Source organism: Myotis myotis, unplaced genomic scaffold (genome assembly GCF_014108235.1).
Source record: "Myotis myotis isolate mMyoMyo1 unplaced genomic scaffold, mMyoMyo1.p scaffold_m19_p_8, whole genome shotgun sequence".
In the NCBI taxonomy this organism is placed as follows: domain Eukaryota; kingdom Metazoa; phylum Chordata; class Mammalia; order Chiroptera; family Vespertilionidae; genus Myotis; species Myotis myotis.
This window is the reverse complement of record NW_023416390.1, coordinates 90,415,820-90,437,819: the sequence shown is the minus strand read 5'-3', so window position 1 is coordinate 90,437,819 and position 22,000 is coordinate 90,415,820. Positions and strand designations below refer to the sequence as shown.

General features: G+C 40.1%; 1 protein-coding gene and 1 pseudogene across 1 annotated transcript; both read left to right on the top strand.

The window, feature by feature from the left end:
* The first annotated feature begins 9,307 nt into the window (after window positions 1-9,307).
* On the top strand, window positions 9,308-9,625 carry LOC118662118 (ubiquitin-conjugating enzyme E2 variant 1-like). The gene has a single exon (XM_036320703.1). It carries the CDS (start codon window positions 9,308-9,310, stop codon window positions 9,623-9,625), a length of 318 nt encoding a protein of 105 aa, XP_036176596.1.
* A 9,699-nt stretch (window positions 9,626-19,324) lies between these two features.
* On the top strand, window positions 19,325-20,225 carry LOC118661099 (annotated as a pseudogene).
* The last annotated feature ends 1,775 nt before the right edge of the window (window positions 20,226-22,000 follow it).

The window sequence follows — 22,000 nt, the reverse complement described above, 5'->3', positions numbered from 1 at the left end:
TTAAGTATTCAACAGAGTACTGACAAGAGCATTTGGGCAAAAAATTATCTAAGACTGGAAAAAGCACCACCTAAACTATTAAAGGCAATAGTGGCAATAGTACTTGGTACTTACACAAGGCTGTTAATTGTGCCTGTCCCCAACAGCAAAAATAAAAACCCCATTCATCACAGAGCACTGGGTAGAATATGCAGTACCATGCAGGTCATTTCTAACATCAAAGTCTGAAAGGTCAGACTTTCCTAGTAATTTAACTGCATCTCAGAGAAAAGCCCTAAATTATTAATAGAAAAACAAAACATCTGACACACAACTAGCTAAACTTAACAATATCTGGAACACAATCAAAATGAACAGAAATGATAAAATAATGACTTCTACTGAAGGAAAAAAAAGTAAATGAAAATGGACTCAGTTTTTCACACAGAATTAGCAGACATTAATCCTATATAATAAAAGCCTAATATGCAAATTGTTTCCTCAACCTGGAGTTCAACCAGGGGCAGGGCTGGTGGCAGGCAACTGGGGGAAAGGAGGCGCTCCAAGCTGGCAGACGCTAGGGACCCTACCTGTGCACGAATTTCAGGCACTGAGCCTCTAGCATTATTATAATTGCATTCTCTATGTTTAGAATATTAAGTAGAGATATGAAAATATTAAAGGCACCTAATATACTTGTCTAGAGTTAAACACTCTAGTGTTCCAGATGAAAATATAATGAGTGAGATTAAATAACTTTTAAACATTTCAGGAAGAAAAATTAGTAATTTGAAAGATAGAGTAATAAAAACTAAACAAAATGAGGGGGAAAGAATTATGGGTAATAAATAAATAGAGCTTTATTAATTAATAAATAAATTGAGCTATAGAAAACTTCAAGCAGCCTAATATACAAGCAAATGAAGTCTTCAAAAAGAGTTGAGAGAAAATATATTTGAATTTGAAAATTGGATGAAAAGTGTTAACCCAAATATCCAGGAAGCTCAATGAACCCCAAGTGCAAGACTAATGAAGAAAACTATACTAAAGCACATTATAATCAAACTGCTAATAGCCAATGAAAATGAGAAAGACTGAAAAGCAGCAAGAGGAAAGCAATAACAATGAGAGGAAATTTCTCACTACAAAAGTGCAAGTGAAACAATAGTAAAGAAAGATCTTTAAAATACAAAAAGAAAAAATAAAACTGTCAACCTGAAATTCTATATCCAGTTAATGCATTAGCAATGACAGAATATTTAAGTAAAATTATCAAGTAACTTAACCTAATTTACATTTATAAACACTCTGTACAAGAATAAGCAGAATGCACATTTCTCTCAAGTGCACATGAAATACTTATTATGATAGAAGATATTCAAGAACAAAAATGCCTACCCTCAATAAATTTAAAAGGATTAAAGTCACTCACCATGGTCTCTGACCAATGTAGAATTAAATTATAAATACAAAACAGAAAGATTTCTGGAAAAAACTAAATATTAAAAATTAAATAACACATTTCTAACTTAACCATAAGACAAAAATGAATAAATCAAAGTAAAATTAGAAAACATTTTGAAGTGAGTCAAAATGAAAATGCACAATATTAAAAATTTTCTTACCACTAAAACAATTAATAGAAGAATTTTACATTACTCAATGACAGTAATAGAAAAGAAGAAAGATCTCAAATAAATGTCCTCAATTTCTAACTTAGAAAGCTAAAACAAGAACCCTAGTTGAATGAAAGGAATCAAACAAAAAGAAATAATATGTATCATAGGAAATAAAACAAAACAAACATGTGTAGAGAAAATTAATAAAACAAAAAGCTAGGACTTTGAGAACATCAATAACATTGATAAGTCTCAAAAAATACTGATCAGAAAATCATAGATAAAACAAATGGAAGACTCAGGAATGAAAGAGATGATATAAAAATAGGTTCTAAAAATATTAATGCTTTTCAAACTTTATGTCAATAAATATGAAAGTTAGAAAAAATAGGCAAATTCTCTTTAAAGACAAACTATAAAACTACCTCAAGAATAAATAAAGTGAATATTCTGATATCAACTAAAGACACTAAATATATAATGCAACTCTCCTAGAAACAATAAACAACTTGAAGTATACCAAATATTTAACTAAGAAATAATACCAAGTCTATACTAAAGCTTTCCCAAAAGTGAAGAGGAGGAATTATTTTATATTTATTTCTCCAAGAAGAATTGCCCTGGTAGTAAACCAAATAAATGGAAATAGAGAACATTATTTACCTTAAGAATGTAGGCAAATATCCTAAATAGAAATTTAGCAAACTGCCGGGGTCCAACCCCAGCAGGTCCAGGGGTTCCCAAAGGCGTAGACGGAGTCGGCGAAGAAGGAAGGACACGGAGACAGTGTTCAGTTGATCAGCAGCCTAGCCAGGATCTCCAGCCAGGATCTCCAGCCAAGTTCTGGTCTGGATCTCCAGGGAGGTTCTGCTTAGGATCTCCTGCCAGGGTCTATGTCCATGTTCTCTTGCTAGGTTCTCCAGCCAGGTTCTGTAGCCAAGTTCCCTCGCTAGGTTCTCCAGCCAGGTTCAGTTACCAGGTTCTAGTCAGGTTCTCTTGCCAATTTCTGTAGTCAGGTTCAGTCCAGGATCTTTTGCCATGTTCTCTCGCTAGGTTCTGTCTCTAGGTTCTGAGGCCAGTTTCTGTCCAGGATCTTTTGCCATGTTCTCTCCAGCGAAGTTCTTCTGTCTCTAGAGAACGTTCTGTGTAGGTTCTGTGCCTCCTGGTTCTGTCTTCTTCATTCTGTGTTCTAAGTTCTGTGTTCTAAGTTCTGTATTCTAAGTTCTGTGTCTTGCTGTCTTATTACATCTGTATTTATACCAGTTGATTCAATCCTATCAATCTCTATTACAAAGGTTAGGGCGTTTCTTATCTCCATTCCAGGGAGTAAAGATTATGTAGCTTAAGCATGATTGTTCATAGTTAAAGTGATTAATTACCCACCTGGCACTAGTTAAGAGGTTTTATTCCCTTCCCTAACTTCAGGGGAAAATCCCTACCTGGGGAAACAACCTTTCTCAGAGACCTTGGTTAAAACACATAGTGCCAAGAAGGTGAGCAAACATATTAAGAACAGTATGCCATATATGCCAGGTCCCTTGAAACAGCAAGGATGGACCGGCTCCCGGCAGCAAACCAAATCCAACAATTTATTAGAAGGGTTTATTTTCCCATATAAATGTTTTGTCTTGGCTCATGCTGAGAACTTTTCTAGGACACATTAGCATATGGAAGAACTTTTCTAAAATTTCTCAAATGTTCAAAAGCTCCAAACAGATATCATCTGGTCCAGGTTCATCACATACCTCTTGCTAAGTGGCCCCAGAGCTGGAAGTAGTGAAAACCATCCTGGGTTTCAGCTTGTCATCTCGTGGGTACCTCCAAGCCCAGCACAAGTAACAGCCATCTGCAGATCATCCTGTAGCTCATGCCAGGTGTCCATAAGTAAGTGACTAACCTTGACCTGCACCTCCTGGGAGTCTCCAAAGCAAGCATACCATTGGACAGCTTCAGACCACCCTGGAGAACCACCCAAGCATCTCCACTAGTGACACATTCAAGGGCCAAGACATGCTGGCCACCAGAGCCCCACTGAAGAGAGTCTTGCTTTTCTGGAGTCCATAGCTTCTCTGTTGCAATTGTGGCCAGTCCTCCAAGCAAATTGTCCTGGCGGGAAATCTCTCCCATCTACATGCCAATTACAAAGAAAGCTCAACTAGAACAGGTGGGTGCACAAGCTGCCCACACAGGGGTGCACTTGGAGTGCCTGGTACCAGTGACCAGAGAGGCTGAGCCTCTGGGACCTACGGGAGACCTTCTAAATAAGTACAAACTACCAAGCCCAGGGGACATAGAAGCTCTACCCAATACATAGAAACACAGGGAGGAAACCAAAATGAGGAGACAAAGGAATATGTCCCTAATGAAAGAACAGAAGAATTTTCCAGAAAAAGAACTCAATGATATGGAGACAAGCAAACTACCAGATACAGAGTTCAAAAGAATGGCTGTAAGGATGCACAAGGAACTTAGTAAGAACTACAAGAGCATAAAAAAGATCCAGTCAGAAATGAAAAATACAATAACTGAAATAAGTAATGCATTATAGAGACTCAACAATAAATTAAGTGAAGCAGAGAACTGTGTCAGTGATTTGGAAAATAAGGTAGCAGAAAATACCCAATCAGAATATCAAGAAGAAAAATAATCCAAAAAAATGAGGACAATTTCCGGGGCCTTTGGGACAACATCAAATGCACCAATATTCATTTCATAGGGGTACCAGAAGGAAAAGAGAGAGAGCAAGGACTTGAAAACCTATTTGAAGAAATAATGATGGAAAACTTTCCTAACTGGACAAAGATAATAGACATACAAATCAAGGAAGTACTTATAGTCCCAAACAAGATGAACCGAAAAAGGCCCACACCAAGACACATCATAATTAAAGTTCCAAGAATAAAGACAAAGAGAATCTTAAAAGTAGCAAGAGAAAAGCAATTAGTTACCTACTAAGGAGCTATCCTAAGACTCTCAGCTGATTTCTCAACAGATTCTTTGCAGGCCAGAGAGATTGATATGAAATATTTAAAGTAATAAAAAGCAAGAATCTACAACTAAGTCTGCTCTATTCAGCAGAGCTATTATTTTAAATTGAAGGAGAAAGTGCTTCTTAAGCAAGAAAAAGCTCGAGTTCATTTCCACCATATGGTATTTGAAAAAATGTTAAGTGTCTTCTGTAATAAAAACAAGAAAAAGAAATATCAAAACCAAAATTAATAAAATGGCAATAAATATATATCTATCAACAATTACTGTAAAACCAATGGGTTAAATGTTCCAGTCAAGGACATAGATGACTTAATGGATAAAAAAAACAAGATCCTTACATATGCTTTTGACTCACTTCAGATTGTAAGTAAAAGGATGAAAAAATATTTCACAAAAGTGAAAATTTAAAAAAAAAAACTAGAGAACAATACTTATATCAAAAAATAGACTTTAAAACAAATGTTATAACAAGAGACAAAATAGGACCCAGAAACTCCACTCTGCGTATTTATCAGAAGAAACTCAAAATACTAATTTGAAAAGACATATGCATCGTATGTTCATTGCAGCATTATTAATAAAATGATAAGGAAGCCTCTTAAGTGTCAAACAATAAATGAATGTATAAAGAAGTGGTGATATGTACAATGGAATATGACTCAACCATAAAAAAGGAATGATATCTTGCCATCTGCAACAAAATGGGTGGACCTAGAGGGTGTTGTGCTGAGTGATATAAGCCAGACAGAAAAAGACAAATGGCAGATTATTTCACTTATATATAGAATCTAAAAAACAAAATAAACAATTGTAAGAGAAACAGACTCATAGATACAGAGAACATTTTGATAATTGTCAGGTGAAAGAAGGTTTAGGGGGAACAGGTAAAAATGGTGAAGAAATTAAAAAGTACAAATTGGTAGTTAAATTATTGTATACAGTCAATAGTGCCATGGAGTCACCCCATTGGCCAAGATGACGATGGAGCAAAACAAAGGCTTGAAAGGTGAATAGATGGCCCAAAACATCAAAAGCCAGCAGGGTGATTGGATAGGGAAAGAAAGCCCTCACCTCCTTATCACTATAAAAACTGCAGGCTTGAGCAGGAAGGCGAGATTGTCTTTGAGACAGGAACCCACCATTCTCCCAGGTTGGCTCCTGAATAAGCCTCTTCCCTTCTGAAGCAAAACTGTCTCACCAGTTTGCCATTGCTGCCACTGGCTGCCAAACCCACCTGTTAGGTTTCAGTTTTTGGTGAGCCAACTGGGAAGATGTGGACCATGGTAAGTCCTGGATTGCCCCAGCTCATGTCCCAGCTGCTTGTGGCAGGCTTATGCTAAGAGCAGGCTGGTAAAATGAAAGAGATTCCTAGGCATCAACCACCTGAAATGCTTGGCTGGTGAAAAGAAATTAGTTTCTAGGAGTAGATGGCCCCCAGGACTTGGTGAGTCAAAGCAGCAGCCAGCCCCCTGGGCTTTGAGCCACTGACAGCGGCTGACGTAGTTTTCATGAGCTGGCCATGTGAAATTAACGGGAAGGACACTACTAACTTCTGGAATCTGCTTCGGCTGAGAGATTCTGAGCAGCTGCAGCAAGTTTTAACTCGCTGGTTATCTATCCCTGCCATTTGGGCTCTGTGCCATTTGGGTCCATTTGCAATATCAGTTGGCAGAAGAGAAGAGGCTAGATCTTGCTCATGAAAGCTCATTCAGACTAAGGGAATTATGGATCCAAGTTCTGTCCAGATGTTCCACTTTGTCTGGGGTCTTTCTATGGTTATGGTTTTGGGTTTGTACTTTTGTGCCATTTGGGATTGTTCTGTTTTAAACTCCTAAAGGGAGCCCACTGGGCTGGAATTTATCAGATTGGTCCACATACAGCTATAATTCATTGACTAAAAAGAAATTGGTTTTCTATTGTAAAACTGCTTGGCCTATGTATATTTTAGACTATGGGGGAAAATGATCCCTAAATGGTTCTCTAAATTACTATACTGTCATACAGTTGGTATTGTTTTGCCAATGGATAGGGAAATGGGGCAAAATCCCTTATGTCCAGGCATTTATGCTATTACACAGTGCATGATGAAGAAATGGTCTCCCCCTTAAAGACCAGACAGGGCTCTCAATAAGGCCAGGGAGCAACCTTATCCATACTGGGACAGTTTATCATCCAAACTGGGCAGAAATACAAAACTAACCAAGGGAGGTAGCTGGAGAGTTGGTAACTGGAGTCAGTGGACAGTCACAAAAATAGACGTACCTTCAACCTCAACAATGCCTGCTTGGCGATCAAAAAATAACACATAGTTTCCTCTACATTCAAGACTGCCCCATTCCATTACTGGGCCAAGATTTACTTTGTAAATTGCATGCACAAATAACATTTTCCCCCAAGAAACAGCAATTATGTTTAGGCGTCCGGCCGGGATATGCTCTCTAGCTCCAGGTGCTCCTGGCTTGCCTGGAAGTATCCAGAAATGAACCCTTCCACCCAAGATTTATGAGCAAGTTGATTAAGCAGTATGGGCTGACAGAACCCCAGGTAAAGTGGTTAACATCTAACAATAAAATTGAACTAGAGCTCATGGCAAAAGAATGGCCTCCATGGCAATAGCAGCTTTAAGAAGTAGAGAAATTCACTCTGGACAACCTAATATGATATTTGTACCACACCTAACCCTATTGAAACAGAAAAGAGGGTATTGGCTGAGGGCAGGGGGCATTGGAAAATTACAAGGCCAATTTATCAGACAACCCAAGTGTTTCCTTACAAACTAACACTATCTTGAACCCCGCACCCTATTCCCAGACTCAAAGGGAAATTCAAACCTCCAACATGATTGCTTAGCAATCATTGACAAAATTCATTCCAGCAGACCAGTTCTATTGGACCAGTCACTGACAGATTCTGACTAGGAACTGTATAGAGATGGTAGTAGCTTCATGGAGAATGGTCAACAATGAGCTGGGCATGTGAAAGTCACCTCAGACAAGGTAATAGAGTCACAGGCCCTTGTCTTAGGAATGTTGGAACAAAAGGCTGACTGATAACAGCCCTCACCAGATCCTTAGAATTATCCCAGAGAAAGAATAACATCTTCACAGATCCCTAAATATACATTCAGGGTAGTCCATGCCCATGGGGCAATGTGGAAAGAAAAAGGACTCTTAACCTTGGGGAATAAAGATATAATACATGCAAATGAGATTTCAAATTGCTAGAGGCAGTGAATTTCCTGAACCAGATTGTCATAATGCCATTTCCAGGACACCAGAAGGACAATTCCCAAACAAGTCAGGGAAACCAAACTGCCAATAAAGCGGTAAGACAAATCACCTGAAGCTGCCACTTACTGGGGCTTTAATTCCCCCCTGGACTTGCATGAGGACTAGCCCAAGGATTGGGATTCTCTAGCACTGATGCTAATTCTATATGGGCCTGAAGTTCCAGTACATATATCCTGTCCTCAAACACCTACATGAAGGGATCCATTGTGGAAGGTATGCTTTAATACACCTCATTAGACCACATTTGAAGGGTCCTCGTTTACAAAGGACCATTCAGAAAATTACTCGAGGCTGTCAGATATGTGCCCAAAACAATCCTAAAACAGAATGTTCCCCAACTGCAAAGGTAGTACAATATAAAGGAATATGCCCATTTGAGGACTGGCAAGTTGACTTTACACAGATGCCTAAAACTATAGTTTTTATAGACACCTTTTTTCTGGATGGGTAGAAACATACCCCACTAGAACAGAGAAGGCAACTGAGGTTGCAAAACTTCTACTCAAAGCAATAATCTCTAGAGTTGGATTTCCTCACATCATTCAGAGCAACAGTGGATCATTCTTCACTTCAGAAATCTCCCAGAAGGTCTCACAAGCCCTACAGATTCAATGGAAGCTATGTGCATATTGGAGACCCCAATCTACAAGGAAGACTGAGAAAGTGAGCCACTCAATAAAGAAAACCCTGGCAAAATATGCCAGGAAACAAACTTGGAAAGGAACCAGGCACTTCCTATTGCTCTGGGTTAGGGCAGTGCTCTAAAGCAGGTTTAAATGAAGCCAGTATAAATAGTTTATGGGAGACACTTCCAAGTTTCTGTTTTAGGGACACTCCCTTTAGATTTAGAATATGAATAAAAAATCAAACAATATGTACAACATTTAGGCCAAACTAACAATTTTGCACTAATTTGCTCATTGCAGGTCTATCTACCTGTCTGAATACCCCTTACATCCATTGCAGCCAGGAGACCAAGTTTTAACTAAAGGCCTGGAAGACTCAAGGTCCTGAACAGCAGTTCACTGAGCAATGGTCTCCATGATGTCTGATGACAATACACTCTTCCCTAAAGCCCACAGGAATCAAGCCTTGGATTAATCACACATGATTAATAGGTGCCACCTGAGGAAGACTTGCATCTTGCTGCTAATACTTCAAGGGAAAGCTGCACCTGCACTCATACAAAATAATTTAAAATTCTTTCTTTTGGAAAGGGAAAGCACCTTTTCTTTTCTTTTTTTTTCAATCCTCACTCAAGGATATACTTTTTTGTTGACTTTTAGAGAGATAGATAAATGATAGAGGATAGATAGATGATGATAGATGATAGATTATAGATAGATAGATAGATGATATAGATGATAGATGGATAGATAGATAGATAGATAGATAGATAGATAGATAGATAGATAGATAGATGAAGACATGACACTTATAAGATGGGCAGGGATAATAATTGGGCCTCCAAGAACAGTTTATGAAAACCGAATGTACAGCCTTAAAATAGAATGTGGACCTAAATACCCTGAAGTACCCCCCGTTGTAAGATTTGTAACAAAAATTAATATTAATGGAGTTAATAGTTCTAACGGAGTGGTGGACCCAAAGGCCGTATTAGTGCTAGAGAAATGGAATCGTGCATGTAGTATCAAACATGTCCTGCATGAGCTTCGGCACCTAATGCTGACGAGTGATAACATATCACTCCCTCAGCCACCTGAAGGACAGTGTTACAGCAACTAATCAAAAAGAAAACCACAGGCCCGCCCTGCTCCCATTCGATTTAAGCAGTCTTCATTTTCCACAGTAGTAACCTTTCTAGATACATCTTGTAGACATCAAAGTACTGGAAAGGAAGCTCCTGTTCAAAGGTAGTTTATCTTAAGATGCTGTAAGTGATGCTAATTTGTTGTCCATTTGAAATATATAAGTTGTGCTATAATAAATCATCCTGTTAAGTGTAAAAAAAAAAGATAGATAGATAGATAGATAAACACGGACATGAGAGAGAAACATTGACTGGTTGTCTTCCATACGCACCCTGACCAGGGATTGAACCCACAACCTATTTATGCATCTTAACTAAGGATTAAACCCACAGCCTTTTGGTGTATCGGATGATTCTCCAACCAACTGAAACACCCAGCCAGGGCAGGACAACGCCTCTTAAAGGTCTTACCTTGGAAGCCCATCTGCAACACCATCTCTTGAAATATGAAACAGTCTACCATCTTTGCTTGTTAATCATTGCCATCCTCTGGACACTGCATATGCCACCTTTTGGAGACAGCAATCCTTCTATCTTGTGTAAAGGCTTCCCTCTATTTTTTATGCCCTTCTTCTTTAGTAAATAGTAAGAATCTCTGAAACTGGGATAAGCAAGACTGCTCCTTGACAGCAGGAGGAAAATACAGGTGAGACTTCCACTCATTTATCCTTGTAAGACTACCAGAGTCCAGAGTTTCAAAGGTGAAATTGTGACTGTAGGCAGCCGGAGAGTGTGGGGGATCATCCCATTCACCAGGATGATACAGGGGGAGTTTTTTACACTGAGCACCCCAAGGGCTAGAAAGATGGATAGGTAGTACCAGAGCATGCCTAAAGCTAGCAGTGTGACTGGATAGAGAAAGAAAGTCCTCCACTTTTTATTCCTTTAAGAACTGTAGGCTTTAGCAGGATGGTAAGATGGTCTTTGATATGGGAGTCTACCATTCTCCTAGGTTAGCACTTGAATAAACTTTATTTTCCTTTTGCACAAGAACTGCCAGGACTGACCAGCAGACTCTGAGCGACAGATGAATGATTACTCTGATACACTTATATGTGAAAGAGAGGGCTAAGGGACTGCCTGGCTAAAGGAACCAGATAACCCCATTCGCCTGCCTCCTTAGGCTTTTATTGTAGCAACAGCTTGAACTAAAATTAACCTCTAGATACTATCAGTAGGGTAAGCATACTTGAGAAAACACATGCATCTGTAGTGTTCTTTAAACAAGGTAGTGTCTAAAGCAGCCGTGGGCAAACTATGGCCCGCGGGCCGGATCCGGCCCGTTTGAAATGAATAAAACTAAAAAAAAAAGACCGAACTCTTTTATGTAATGATGTTTATTTTAATTTATATTAGTTCACACAAACACTCCATCCATGCTTTTGTTCTGGCCCTCCGGTCCAGTTTAAGAACCCATTGTGACCCTCGAGTCAAAAAGTTTGCCCACCCCTGGTCTGAAGACTAAACATAGAGATTCCAGTAAAACATCCGGGGCTCAGGCATGTTTGGAAAAGTCAAGGTAGGGTCTGCTGCCTTTGGCAAGAATCCCCTAGAGGCCTCCAACCTTTTGAAGTATCCTCCTTATAGACTTCCCAACCAGGTCCCATGCTTCCCCACAAAGAACCTGTCTCACAAGTTTGGCTTTTGCTGCCACAGGAAACTGAACCCCCTTTGTTTGGTTTCAGTTACAGAATAGTCATGGAGTGTAAAGTACAATAGGGAATATAGTCAATAATAGTGTAATAACTAGACTTACTGGGATGATCACTTCATAAATTACATAAGTGTCTAATAACTATAGTGTACAACAGAAACATATAGTATTATACATAAACTATAATTGAAAATATAAAATTAGTAAAAATGTAAATTAAAAATTGGTAACCTTTAAAAGAATTTAAAAAATAAAAGGATAAAACAGAATGGCCTTGTGTGTTTTATTCCAGGTATGCAAAATTAATTTATCATTTGAAAATCACTGAAGATATCACATATTAACAAATGTTATGATCATCTCAATAGATTGAAAAAAAGTATTTGTCACAACCCAGCACACCTCCCTGAGAAAGACTTAGGGATAGAAGAAAATCTCAGAAGTTCATCATCTGATCATATGTGGACTCAAAGAATAAGATAAATATTTTGACTCTTACTTTGGTGATATAATAGGTTAATGGCGGGGGGGATGATGACCTATGTGACACTTTAAACAATAAAGTTTAAAAAAATAAAAAGGTTATTGTGTAGTTAGAAATAGAGTTAGGTTCAAATCTTGTCTGTTTACTTGCCAAATCAGGTCTTCTCCTTCTTAGATCACAGATATCAGGACCGAAAGTATTTCATACTTTTAATATTCCATTAAGAAATGTGAAATATGCTAGAATAGCAATTTAGCACCCAAAAATAATTTCACATTACCTCAAGCTCTTTGTGTTTCTCAAAAATTATGAAGAGGGGTGGATTCTCTCTCTCTCTCTCTCTCTCTCTCTCTCTCTCTCTCTCTCTCTCATTCTTTCTCCAGTATCTCCCTTCTCTTTCTTTTCCTCTGTCTCTTCATCTCATCCAGTTCCCTCACAACTTCTACATTATCTCTTCATCTTTATTTAATATGTCACAAATCATCCTCCCTACTCCCTAGCCTTACCTCTCTCCCTCTGGTGCTCTGCTCCCCTGGTGTTTCTATGCTAATGAAGATGAGGGGATAATATTTGTTATGCATCCATCCTGCACAGGCAGTCTCCTTGGGGATGGATGTACTCAAGTCTTGTGGCTTATTTGAGAGGATCAGGCTTCTCTGTTTTTATTTGTGCCACTCCCTTTTCCTCCTCCCTCCAGCTTTGTAAGGGTGAGATACTGTGAAGGTGAATGTTTAATATATTGTGAGTACATGTGTTTGTGTAATGATAAGGAGTGAGCAGTCACCAAACAGATTGAATGGTTTAGAATGAATAGCTGATCAATCAGAACAGCTGGGAATCTGATTCCATTGCACACCAACTAGGTATCAGCTCCAAATACAGCACTATGCATGCTTAATGTATAACCATATGCTTATGCACCTAATTCTCTAATTGTATTATATGTATGTGACTTAATTATCAATAGATTTTCTAAAAAAACTTTGTGATAAAAATGCATAGCAAACTTTATCTTAAATTACTTCTAAGAACACTCTTTCATTGTGTTAAGTATATTGACATTGTCTTTTATCTTACAAGACTGCAACTGTGTCCTCATTAACAACTCCCCAGTCCCCACTGTCACCTCTGGCAGCCCCCATTCACCTTTCAATTTGTATGTATTCTATGATCTCTGCTTTTAACTCCTTCACATAACTCGTGTAAATGGAATCATACAGTATTTGTCTTTTTTTTAAGGTGTAGCCATTTTATCGAGGGCCTTAGGAGAGTTGAAGGGCTGGGAGGACAATGAGATTTGACATTCTCAGCCCAGCCAGGATCTCCCCAGATTCCCAGCCACTGAAAAATCTTTTTGTGATTAGTTTCCTTCACTTACGTCATGTCCTCAAGTTTTATCCATGTTGAATAAAATTCCTTTGTAGTATGTACATTTTCTTTATCCATTCAGTTCTCAATTGGAACAAATAGGATGTTTCTATCTATTAACTATTTGAGCAGTGCTGCCATAAATATGGTTTTACATATATCTCTCCAAGATTCTGCCTCAATTCTTTAGGATATATACCCAGAATTAAAATTACTTTTTATTTTGTAGTCCTTTCTTAAAAATTTTTGAGTAACCTCCACACTGTTGTCCATAACAGCTTTACCCTTTTTATTCCCACCAACAGTACACAAAGGTTCTGATTTACCCACATCTTCACCAATACTTTTTTTCATGTGGGGTTCTTATGAATAGTAGCCATCCTAACAGTTTTTGAGATGACATATAAGCTTTCAGTTGTTTTTCTTAACCTGTGTCATGAGCACATAATAAGTATGCAATTTACAAAGCAAGTCATTATTAAGAAATTATAGTGGGGGGAAATATCCCTTTGCTGATAAATGATTTCTACAAAATATTGAAAAATATAATGTAAAAAATTTTAAAGATGTTCTCCTATTAACATGTTGGGAAGTCCAAGCAGGACCACTATCTCTTATTATCTACACATGACCAAGGAATACAGAGCATTATTGATTCTTTATGGATGTGTTCTATGCTAATCCATAAACACATGAGTGCTTAATTTTATCTGGCTTCTCTCCCCTCGGTGATGCAGAGCTTTGCCATTTCTGCTGTCACAGTTGGGGGAGGGGGGGAGCAGTCAAGTGTCACTGACAAAGGAGGCCTGAATAAGAGAATACATTTATGATTCTGACATAATTACCATCTGAAGTCAAATTAATATTAAATATATAAAAGCAATGCTTCATAAATAATCCATTTATTATTTAAGGGCATCCTGGTGTTCCCTCAAGCCAGGACTATTGCTCTGGCAGTGCTGAGGCAGGCTATGAACTGAGAATAAACAAATTGTTCAGTGAAGTTTAATTCTTATGCATGTTTTATACATGAGGATATTGGAACATGGAGATTAGATCACACTCCAGCTGTTTCTTTTAAACTGTGTTGTCCCTTTTATGTTACTCCAAGATAATAAGCACGTTCTTCTCCCTGGGGTTACACACAAACACAGCACAAAAGTGGTGTCGCCCTGACTCATGTGCAGCTTATGCATGTCTCTTCCACAGGCAGTGGTCACCACGGACGGCTCCTTTTGCTGGTCCTTTTGGTTTCTATTGAGTTTATTTATAAATGAGAGAGTCGACAAGGTTAAACCAATCACTAAATGGCACACAGTATGTGAGTGTGTGAGGTCCTACAGTGTTTCTCAACAAAGCAGTTTATTCATATCTTCATTGAATTAGGCTATATTAAAAATAATCAGAAATGCTTTTCTAGATCTTCTAAATAAAGATGGCAGGGGAGGTAAACACAGTGCTCGCCTCCTCCCACAATCACATCAAAACTACAACTAAACTACAGAACAACCATCATTCAGAACCACCTGAAATCTGGCTTAACAAAGACCAACAATTAGGGATATAAAGAAGAAGCCACAGGGAGAGTGGTAGGAGGGGCAGAGACACTGTATGAGCTGGTCCCACATCCACATGCGGCAGATAAAAATTGTGAGGGACATCTCAGCTGAGGAGGTCCCACCTAAGTAGTGAGGGGTCCCAGCCCCACACCAGGCCCCCCTGCTCAGGGTTCCAGTGCCAGAAAGAAGAGATCCCATAATTTCTGGCCATAAAAACCAGTGGGGATGGAGTCTGAGTGAGACCAAGGGCTGCCAGAGTCCCAGGTATTTCCTCTTAAAGGGCCCAAGCACAGACTTACTTGCACTCACTCCCTCTGAGCTCCAACATTTGGACAGCAGCTGGAAAGGCACCAGAGACACACAGGGAGAAACTGAATTGCCCAGCATCAGGGTGAGAATGGGAGGAGCAGCTTTCTCCTGGACAGAAGTTCTGCCAGAGACCACTGTTTCTTTTCTGAGCCCTCCATCCAAAGAGCCAGCCAGAAGGCTATATATGAGTCCCCATCAACCTGGCTAACACTGTTTGCCCCACCCTGATGATTCCCAGAGACCCTGCCCCAAATAACTTTCAAGCCCAACCAAATAGTTTCTAGTGGCTTTTCCATGCAAATGGCCTGCCTTGGTTCATGTTTCAGATTTTCCTAAAATCCCTCAAACAAAAATAAAGCTTTTCTCCTTGATAACACTTTATTTCAATTTAACAACACAGAGACTGTATCTCCCATGAACTTTCTCTATATAAAATACATACTCAAAGACATGGACATAGAAACACTTCAGTCTCACTACAGTAACTTTATTAAATTGTATCCGGAGAATAATTTATACAGGCTAAACAACTTAAACCACATAACAGGTGTTCATTGATTCATATTTCTAACGTACTGTTTACACAATCTCAGAGATTAAAAATCATTAAGTAAGTTCACAGTGTCTACGCAGAAGGAACATGTTTATTGGTTATTGAGAGAGGACATCAAATCAGCCCAAACCCCCATGAAAGGAACATCCTGCAAACAATGTTCATCCTTGAAGATACTGTCTATTCAAGGACTACCCTGGTCAGTGTGCCTGGCTTGTTTTAGCCCCTGCGATCTCCCCTTCCTGTCACCCCTAACTACACTTCTTTATCAAAATATCTCTCATGAGCGGACATCCCAGAGAATACAGATTGACGACCGAGCATGGAGGGCCGTAAGTATGATGCCAAACCTGACTTTTGTCAGCTTCAGGGTGGCCATGCACTTTGCAGAAACTGGCAACTGGTAGACTGAGCTCCTTGGACTCATGTTTGACATGTTGTCAAAACCCACTAATTACTATGTTATATTTTGAATGAAGAGGCTACTGATCACACCCCTAAAGTCAATGAGGCTGCTGCTTAAATATGTTTCTTCAATTTCCTTGGCAGTTACAATAATAAAGTGGCATCTATATGACATTTCCCCCCTTGAAATGTTAATAGACTTCTGCATCTCCTATTTATGACTAGTGAGGCATGTAAAGTACCTTCAGTAAAGCTGTTTTATGTTTTATGCATACAAAGGTCATACTTTTCTCTTCCTAAATGCTGTTTATTTTTTATAGTAACTGGTACTTTTTATTCTGTAATCTTCCTAATGTCTTTGTGGTTACATCTTTGAATACCAGATAATATTTCAAACATCTGGCCTTAAGGAATTGCCATTATATTACTGGAAATACAAAGGTTTACTAAATTGTAGACATTTGCCAAATGTGTACCTTAGTTTGTTGTAAAACTTGGACAAAGGTTAAAATAACAAAAGCATAACCCAAAGATGAGGTGATCAAGGAGGGATTACTTAATATATGTTTGTGGTGACTGGGGGATAGCAATGCATGTTATGGATACAATTGCAAGGACTTTATCATTTAGGGACAGGGTATCATAGGGTTTGCATGAACTGCCAAGATTGAAGGTATATTAGTTCCCTGTCACTGGAACAAATTACCGTAAACGCCGTGACTTTATTGTCTTCCTTCCTGAAGAAGTACAACCTAAGCCATTGCAGTGCTGCCTTTCTTCCTGGAGGCTCCAGAGCAAAAATGTGTTTCCTTGCTAATTCCAGGTTCCTTGGGCTTCCTGGGCTCCTTGGCTCATTGCCCCCCCCTTCTTCCATCTTCACATTTTTCTGTGACCACAGCAAGGAAAGGTTCCCTACCTTTATGGTATAGAATAATTCACAATGATCTCACCTCAAGGTCCTAACTTTACTTACATTTGCCAAATATCTTTTGCCATGTAAGCTAACATATTCACAAATTCCTGGGGTTAGGATATAGAAATTTTTGGAAAACCATTATTCTACCTACCATAGAGAATATTTCTTCTGTTTTATTATCCAATGCTTTCTTATGGACCATTGTGTGAAAGCTTTTATTAGATACCAATAACAATAAATTTACATATATATATATACACACACACACACACACACACACACACACATATATATCCTATCTAATAAAAGACAAAGATGCTAATTGACCGTACCTTCACTATGCCCATCATCCAATCAGAGTGATATGCAAATTAACCACCAACAAAGATGGCAGCTAATTTGCATACTACAGGTAGGGCGGACCAGCGCAAGCCGCCATCCAGGTCCCTGTGTGCGGCCCTGGGTGATGGGGCTTAGGCGGCACAATCGCACCGCCTAAGACCCACCGCCAGCCAGGACCCCCATGTGCCGCCTAAGTCCCGCCACCAGCCGGGACCCCCATGTGCAGCCCTGGGCAGCAAGACCCCCGTGTGTGGCCCTGGGCGGTGGGGCTTGCTGGCACGATTGGCCCGAGGAAGCCCTATTCTTGCAGGAATCTTCCTTCAATGGGCCTCTAATATATATATATATATATATATATATATATATATATATATATATATAGTATTGAGTTTAGAGACAAAGGAAGGGAGAGGGAGAGAGAGAGAGAGACATCAATGTGAGAGTGAAATATCATTTGCCTGCCTTCCCATGCCCCTCGCTGGGGATTAAACCCACAACCTGGGCATGTGCCCTGTCCGGGAATGGAACAGACCACCCTTCAGTACAAGGGATGATGTCCAACCAACTGAGCTACACTGGTAGGGGCTAAATTAATGATTAATGTTTTAAAAGAATATAGATAAAAATAAAAAAAGATAGATGATAGATAGATGATATATACTTAAAGGTATAAAATACAGCTGCAGGTATAGCCATGTGTAGAAATGCATATGGATAATTTATATCTACATACATATATTTACATATAAATTTAAAATTATATATATATAGTCTTTATGTTGTATTTCCTGTCTTCCATGTTTCCTCCAGTACCTAAAACAGGGCTGTGTACAGAAAAGATACTACTGATACATATCTACTGATGAATGAAATGAGAGTTTCCTCTCTTTTTACCATATTTGCATTTTGAACTCCTGAAACTTTAGAAAGTGGCCATCATGGGTGCTCAAGCCTGTAGTGAAGCACTGACGTGGTCCTATTTTATTGATAGAATCATAGACAAAGCATAAAGCAAGCAGCTTATTACATTATGTTCATTGTTTTCTCCCAACTTGAACACGGACAGAAAATACAGACACCAGTCTGCTGACCCAAATGCCTCACAGAGTCTAACCCAAATGAAGCCATTTTCCCCATGGTGCCCTCACCTGCAGATAATGCATGTGAGTCATGTTTATATAGCAGCATTGACAACTGGATGGTTTTGACAATGGGGCCTCACAGGTAAGAGCTGAAAGCAAGATGGCTCTGTTTTGAGTTACAGAGTTTGGCCAAAATGACACAAAAAGCAACAGACCCTGCAGAACTATCATTAACTCAAATAAATACTTGTTAAACAGGTAGCCTAAATCTGCAATCTTTCCCTCTCAGTGTATTACACAAGGGAGTTAACTATCTATATGAATAAAAGGATACTATGCTAATTAGACCAGATGTCCTACTCGACGACCTTCCTGACAAAGCTGGGCTGGGAGGGAAGCCGGGTGCCAGAGGGAAACTGGTGCCAGCAGCCAGGAAAAGAAGGCCTAGTCTTGCACGGACTTTGTGCATCAGGCCTCTAGTTGATGATAAAGTGAGTCTTTCCCCACTGAAAACTTATTCTCTGAGACTATCCATAAAACATTAAACCATCAAAATAAGTCTAACAAATAATAATCAGGTTTAAATGAATTTAAGCAGTCCTCAACAATTAAACCCTTTAGGCCAGCCTTAGTGCCAGGCCTTGTTAAACACATTGTTGAATGAGGATTTAGGTGGGGACTCTGTTCTTAAATTGCTAATAATTGGGTTGATGTACTGACATAAAAGCAGATGCAATGTGTTGATATTCGTACGATATATAAAGAGTCACGAGGAGAAACCTTACCAGAACTTTATAGCTGAATTTCTCATAAAGAATGAAATTGGGGTGCCAGCCTCAGCGGCTGAGGGGAGCGGGACAAAGTCGCGGTGGCAGGAAGATGCTGCACTTTGGCGTAAATTGCAATCTATTAGGGAGCGTCTCTCTGACTCAAGTTAGAAGTGAGAGTTGAGAGAAGTGAGGCCGCCATTGCTGCTTTGAACACCTCCGAAGGGGAGAATGGATGTCAGGAGTGAGAAAGAAGAGCTTGCTAGGAGTCAAAGAAAATAATAGAAACTCCAGCACTAGGGCTCCTTCTCCTACCAGACTTAAAGACCGTTCTGGTGAGAAGCCCAAGGATCGCTCTAAAGATAAAGGGCCACCAAGGAGTCCAGTGAGAAGGCCCGTGGCAGGGATCAAGCTTCAAGGAGGCGGGCGCTTCCAGCGGTAGCAGCAGCACCAGGCCTGGCCCAGCTCCTCCTCCAGCTCTGGCACTGGCCCAAGCAGCGGCTCCAGCTCTTCATCAGCCTCAAGCCGCTCAGGAAGGTCCAGCACATCCCGAAGCTCCAGGTCCAGCAGCTCCTCCGGCTCCCGAGTCCTTCTCGGCTCAGACATGACCACAGGCGGCGTTCCCGCTCCAAATCCAAACCACCCCAAAGAGGTGAAAAGGGAGGAGATGGCGGAGCCCTTCCCCGAAACCCACCAGCGTGCATATCGGCAGGCTCCCCAGGAACGTGACCCAGGATCACATCACGGAGCTAGTCTGCACCTCTGGGAACATGAAAACGATGGACATGCCTGCAGAAAGGATGCACCCCTGTCTCTCTGCTGGCTCTGCATGCGTGGAGTTGGAGAATCAGATGAAGCTGAGAAGGCGCTGAAGCTCATGGGTGGAGGACACGCTGATGGCCGCGAAGTCACCGCCACTGCTGTGCTGGCCCCTGGCCTAGGCCACCCCCAGGCGAGTCAGCCCTCCCAGGAGAATGCTACCACCACCTCCCGGGTGGCTGCGGTCACCCCCACGAATGAGGAGAAGGTCCTGCTGCCCCCGGCACAGGTCCGCTGTGCATCGGTGATCTATCCCCCACTCCCCCCGCCTCACCCCCGGCCGTCTCAGGAGCCGCTCCAGCTCCAATTCCTCCTGATAAGCGAGCCTCCCAAGCCCTGCCCCGAACTGACATGCCATCCGACTCAGTTCTGTCACTTTTCTGGCTGAAGCACAGTCCGCGGGAAAGGAATCCTCAGTCAGGGGCAGGCTTCCTGAGGAGCCTGAGAGGTTTGCTCCGAAGGCCACGCTGGGCTGCTGTGGGTGGGGACTGGGCCTGCGAAGGTGCTCTCCGGTTTCCTGGCTAGAAAGTGCCCAGGGGTCCAGCCTCTGCGAGTCAGTTCAGTGGCGGAGCCGGCAGGAACAGAGCAGGGCTCCAGGGGGCAGGGCCCCCGCTGGGCGCAGGGTTCCATTCCAGAGAGGACCCAGGCCCGTCCTTCAGGAAAGGGCGCGCCTTCTGCAGCTGCTGTCCCTCTTAGCCGGGCTGCTCCCCGGCTTGACTTCTGACTCTAGAAACATCCCATGCTAGCTGCTGTAAAGGGCTCCGTTTTCACATGGACTCGTGTCCATACACCCACATGGCGCACCTGCTTTTTCTCTGGAGCTGGTGAGCAAACTGAGAGCTCTGCAAGGCCGTCACAGGCCTTCCTCCCCCTCGTGGTGGTCTTGGGGTTACCTTGGCAACGTGTACATTGCTTTTTCCTGCTCTTATTGTACCCTCAGTACTAGCAAGTTTCTGTTTGGAAATTTTTTTGTAACTTTGTAGCATTTTAGGTAATGTGTTTATACTTTGTTGTATAGAGTAAAAGAATTGTGTTTAATAAATCTAGGATTAGAATGTAGAAAAAAATAATGAGATTGATAAGACTTTTATCATTTTCTTTTTTTAAAAAAAATTATCTTTATTGTTGAAAGTATTAAAGATGCCCTCCTTTTCCCCCCATTGACCTCCTTCATCCCACACCCCCTTTCTCCCCAGCCCTTCAAGGCACTACTGTCTGTATCCATGGATTGTGCCAAAGGCCAGAGTGGGGGGTGAGAAGAGATTAACCAAAAGACTTTTATCATATTCTTTATTTCTTAGTCATTTGGCACAGTGTTTCTATATATTTTTTTGCCTCAACACCCTTTGTCCTCTCTAAATTTTATTGAGGACCCTGAAGAGTGCTTATGTGCATTGTAGCTTCCAATGAGAAATAAACATTTTAATTTTAATTATTTATTTGTTGTTCAAAAGTAATTGCAAACATATATGTAATGTTTTATGAAAATAACTCTATGTATTTTTAAAACATTTATTGAGTGTGTCATTTGTTTTCATTTTATATCTCTTTAAGGTCTGGCCTAATAATGGACAACCATATTCTCTATCTACATTCAGGAAAGTGAAATATGGTATTTTGGTGTAAGTATATCCTAGATATGTAGTTGGAAAAGATAGAATTTATTTCAAAAGGCATTTTAGATTTTTGTGGATAATCTGTTTTGAAACTTCATAGAACTCAACAAATGTTCCTTTCTTAATATTATTTACAATGCAATATCTAAAAATTTTTTTTAAAGAACTTTGGACTTTGTTAGGCTAATATTTATTGGTCTATCCTGCATTTTAATACATCTTTTGTCCGTGCCTGATTTTGTAATATTGTGATTTGATCATTTATAACATATTAATTCATTAATTTATGCAGATCTCCCAAACTTTGACAGTTTGTATATATAATGTGAAATTATATATAATATGAAAAAAATCACAATCATTAATAGCATCATCAATCTTATCAGAAAATTTTTGTATATTGTGAAACTGTCTGTCATATTCATATTGGCAAATGCACGTTTTCCAAAATCTAATTTTCATTTGAAATCTTGGAA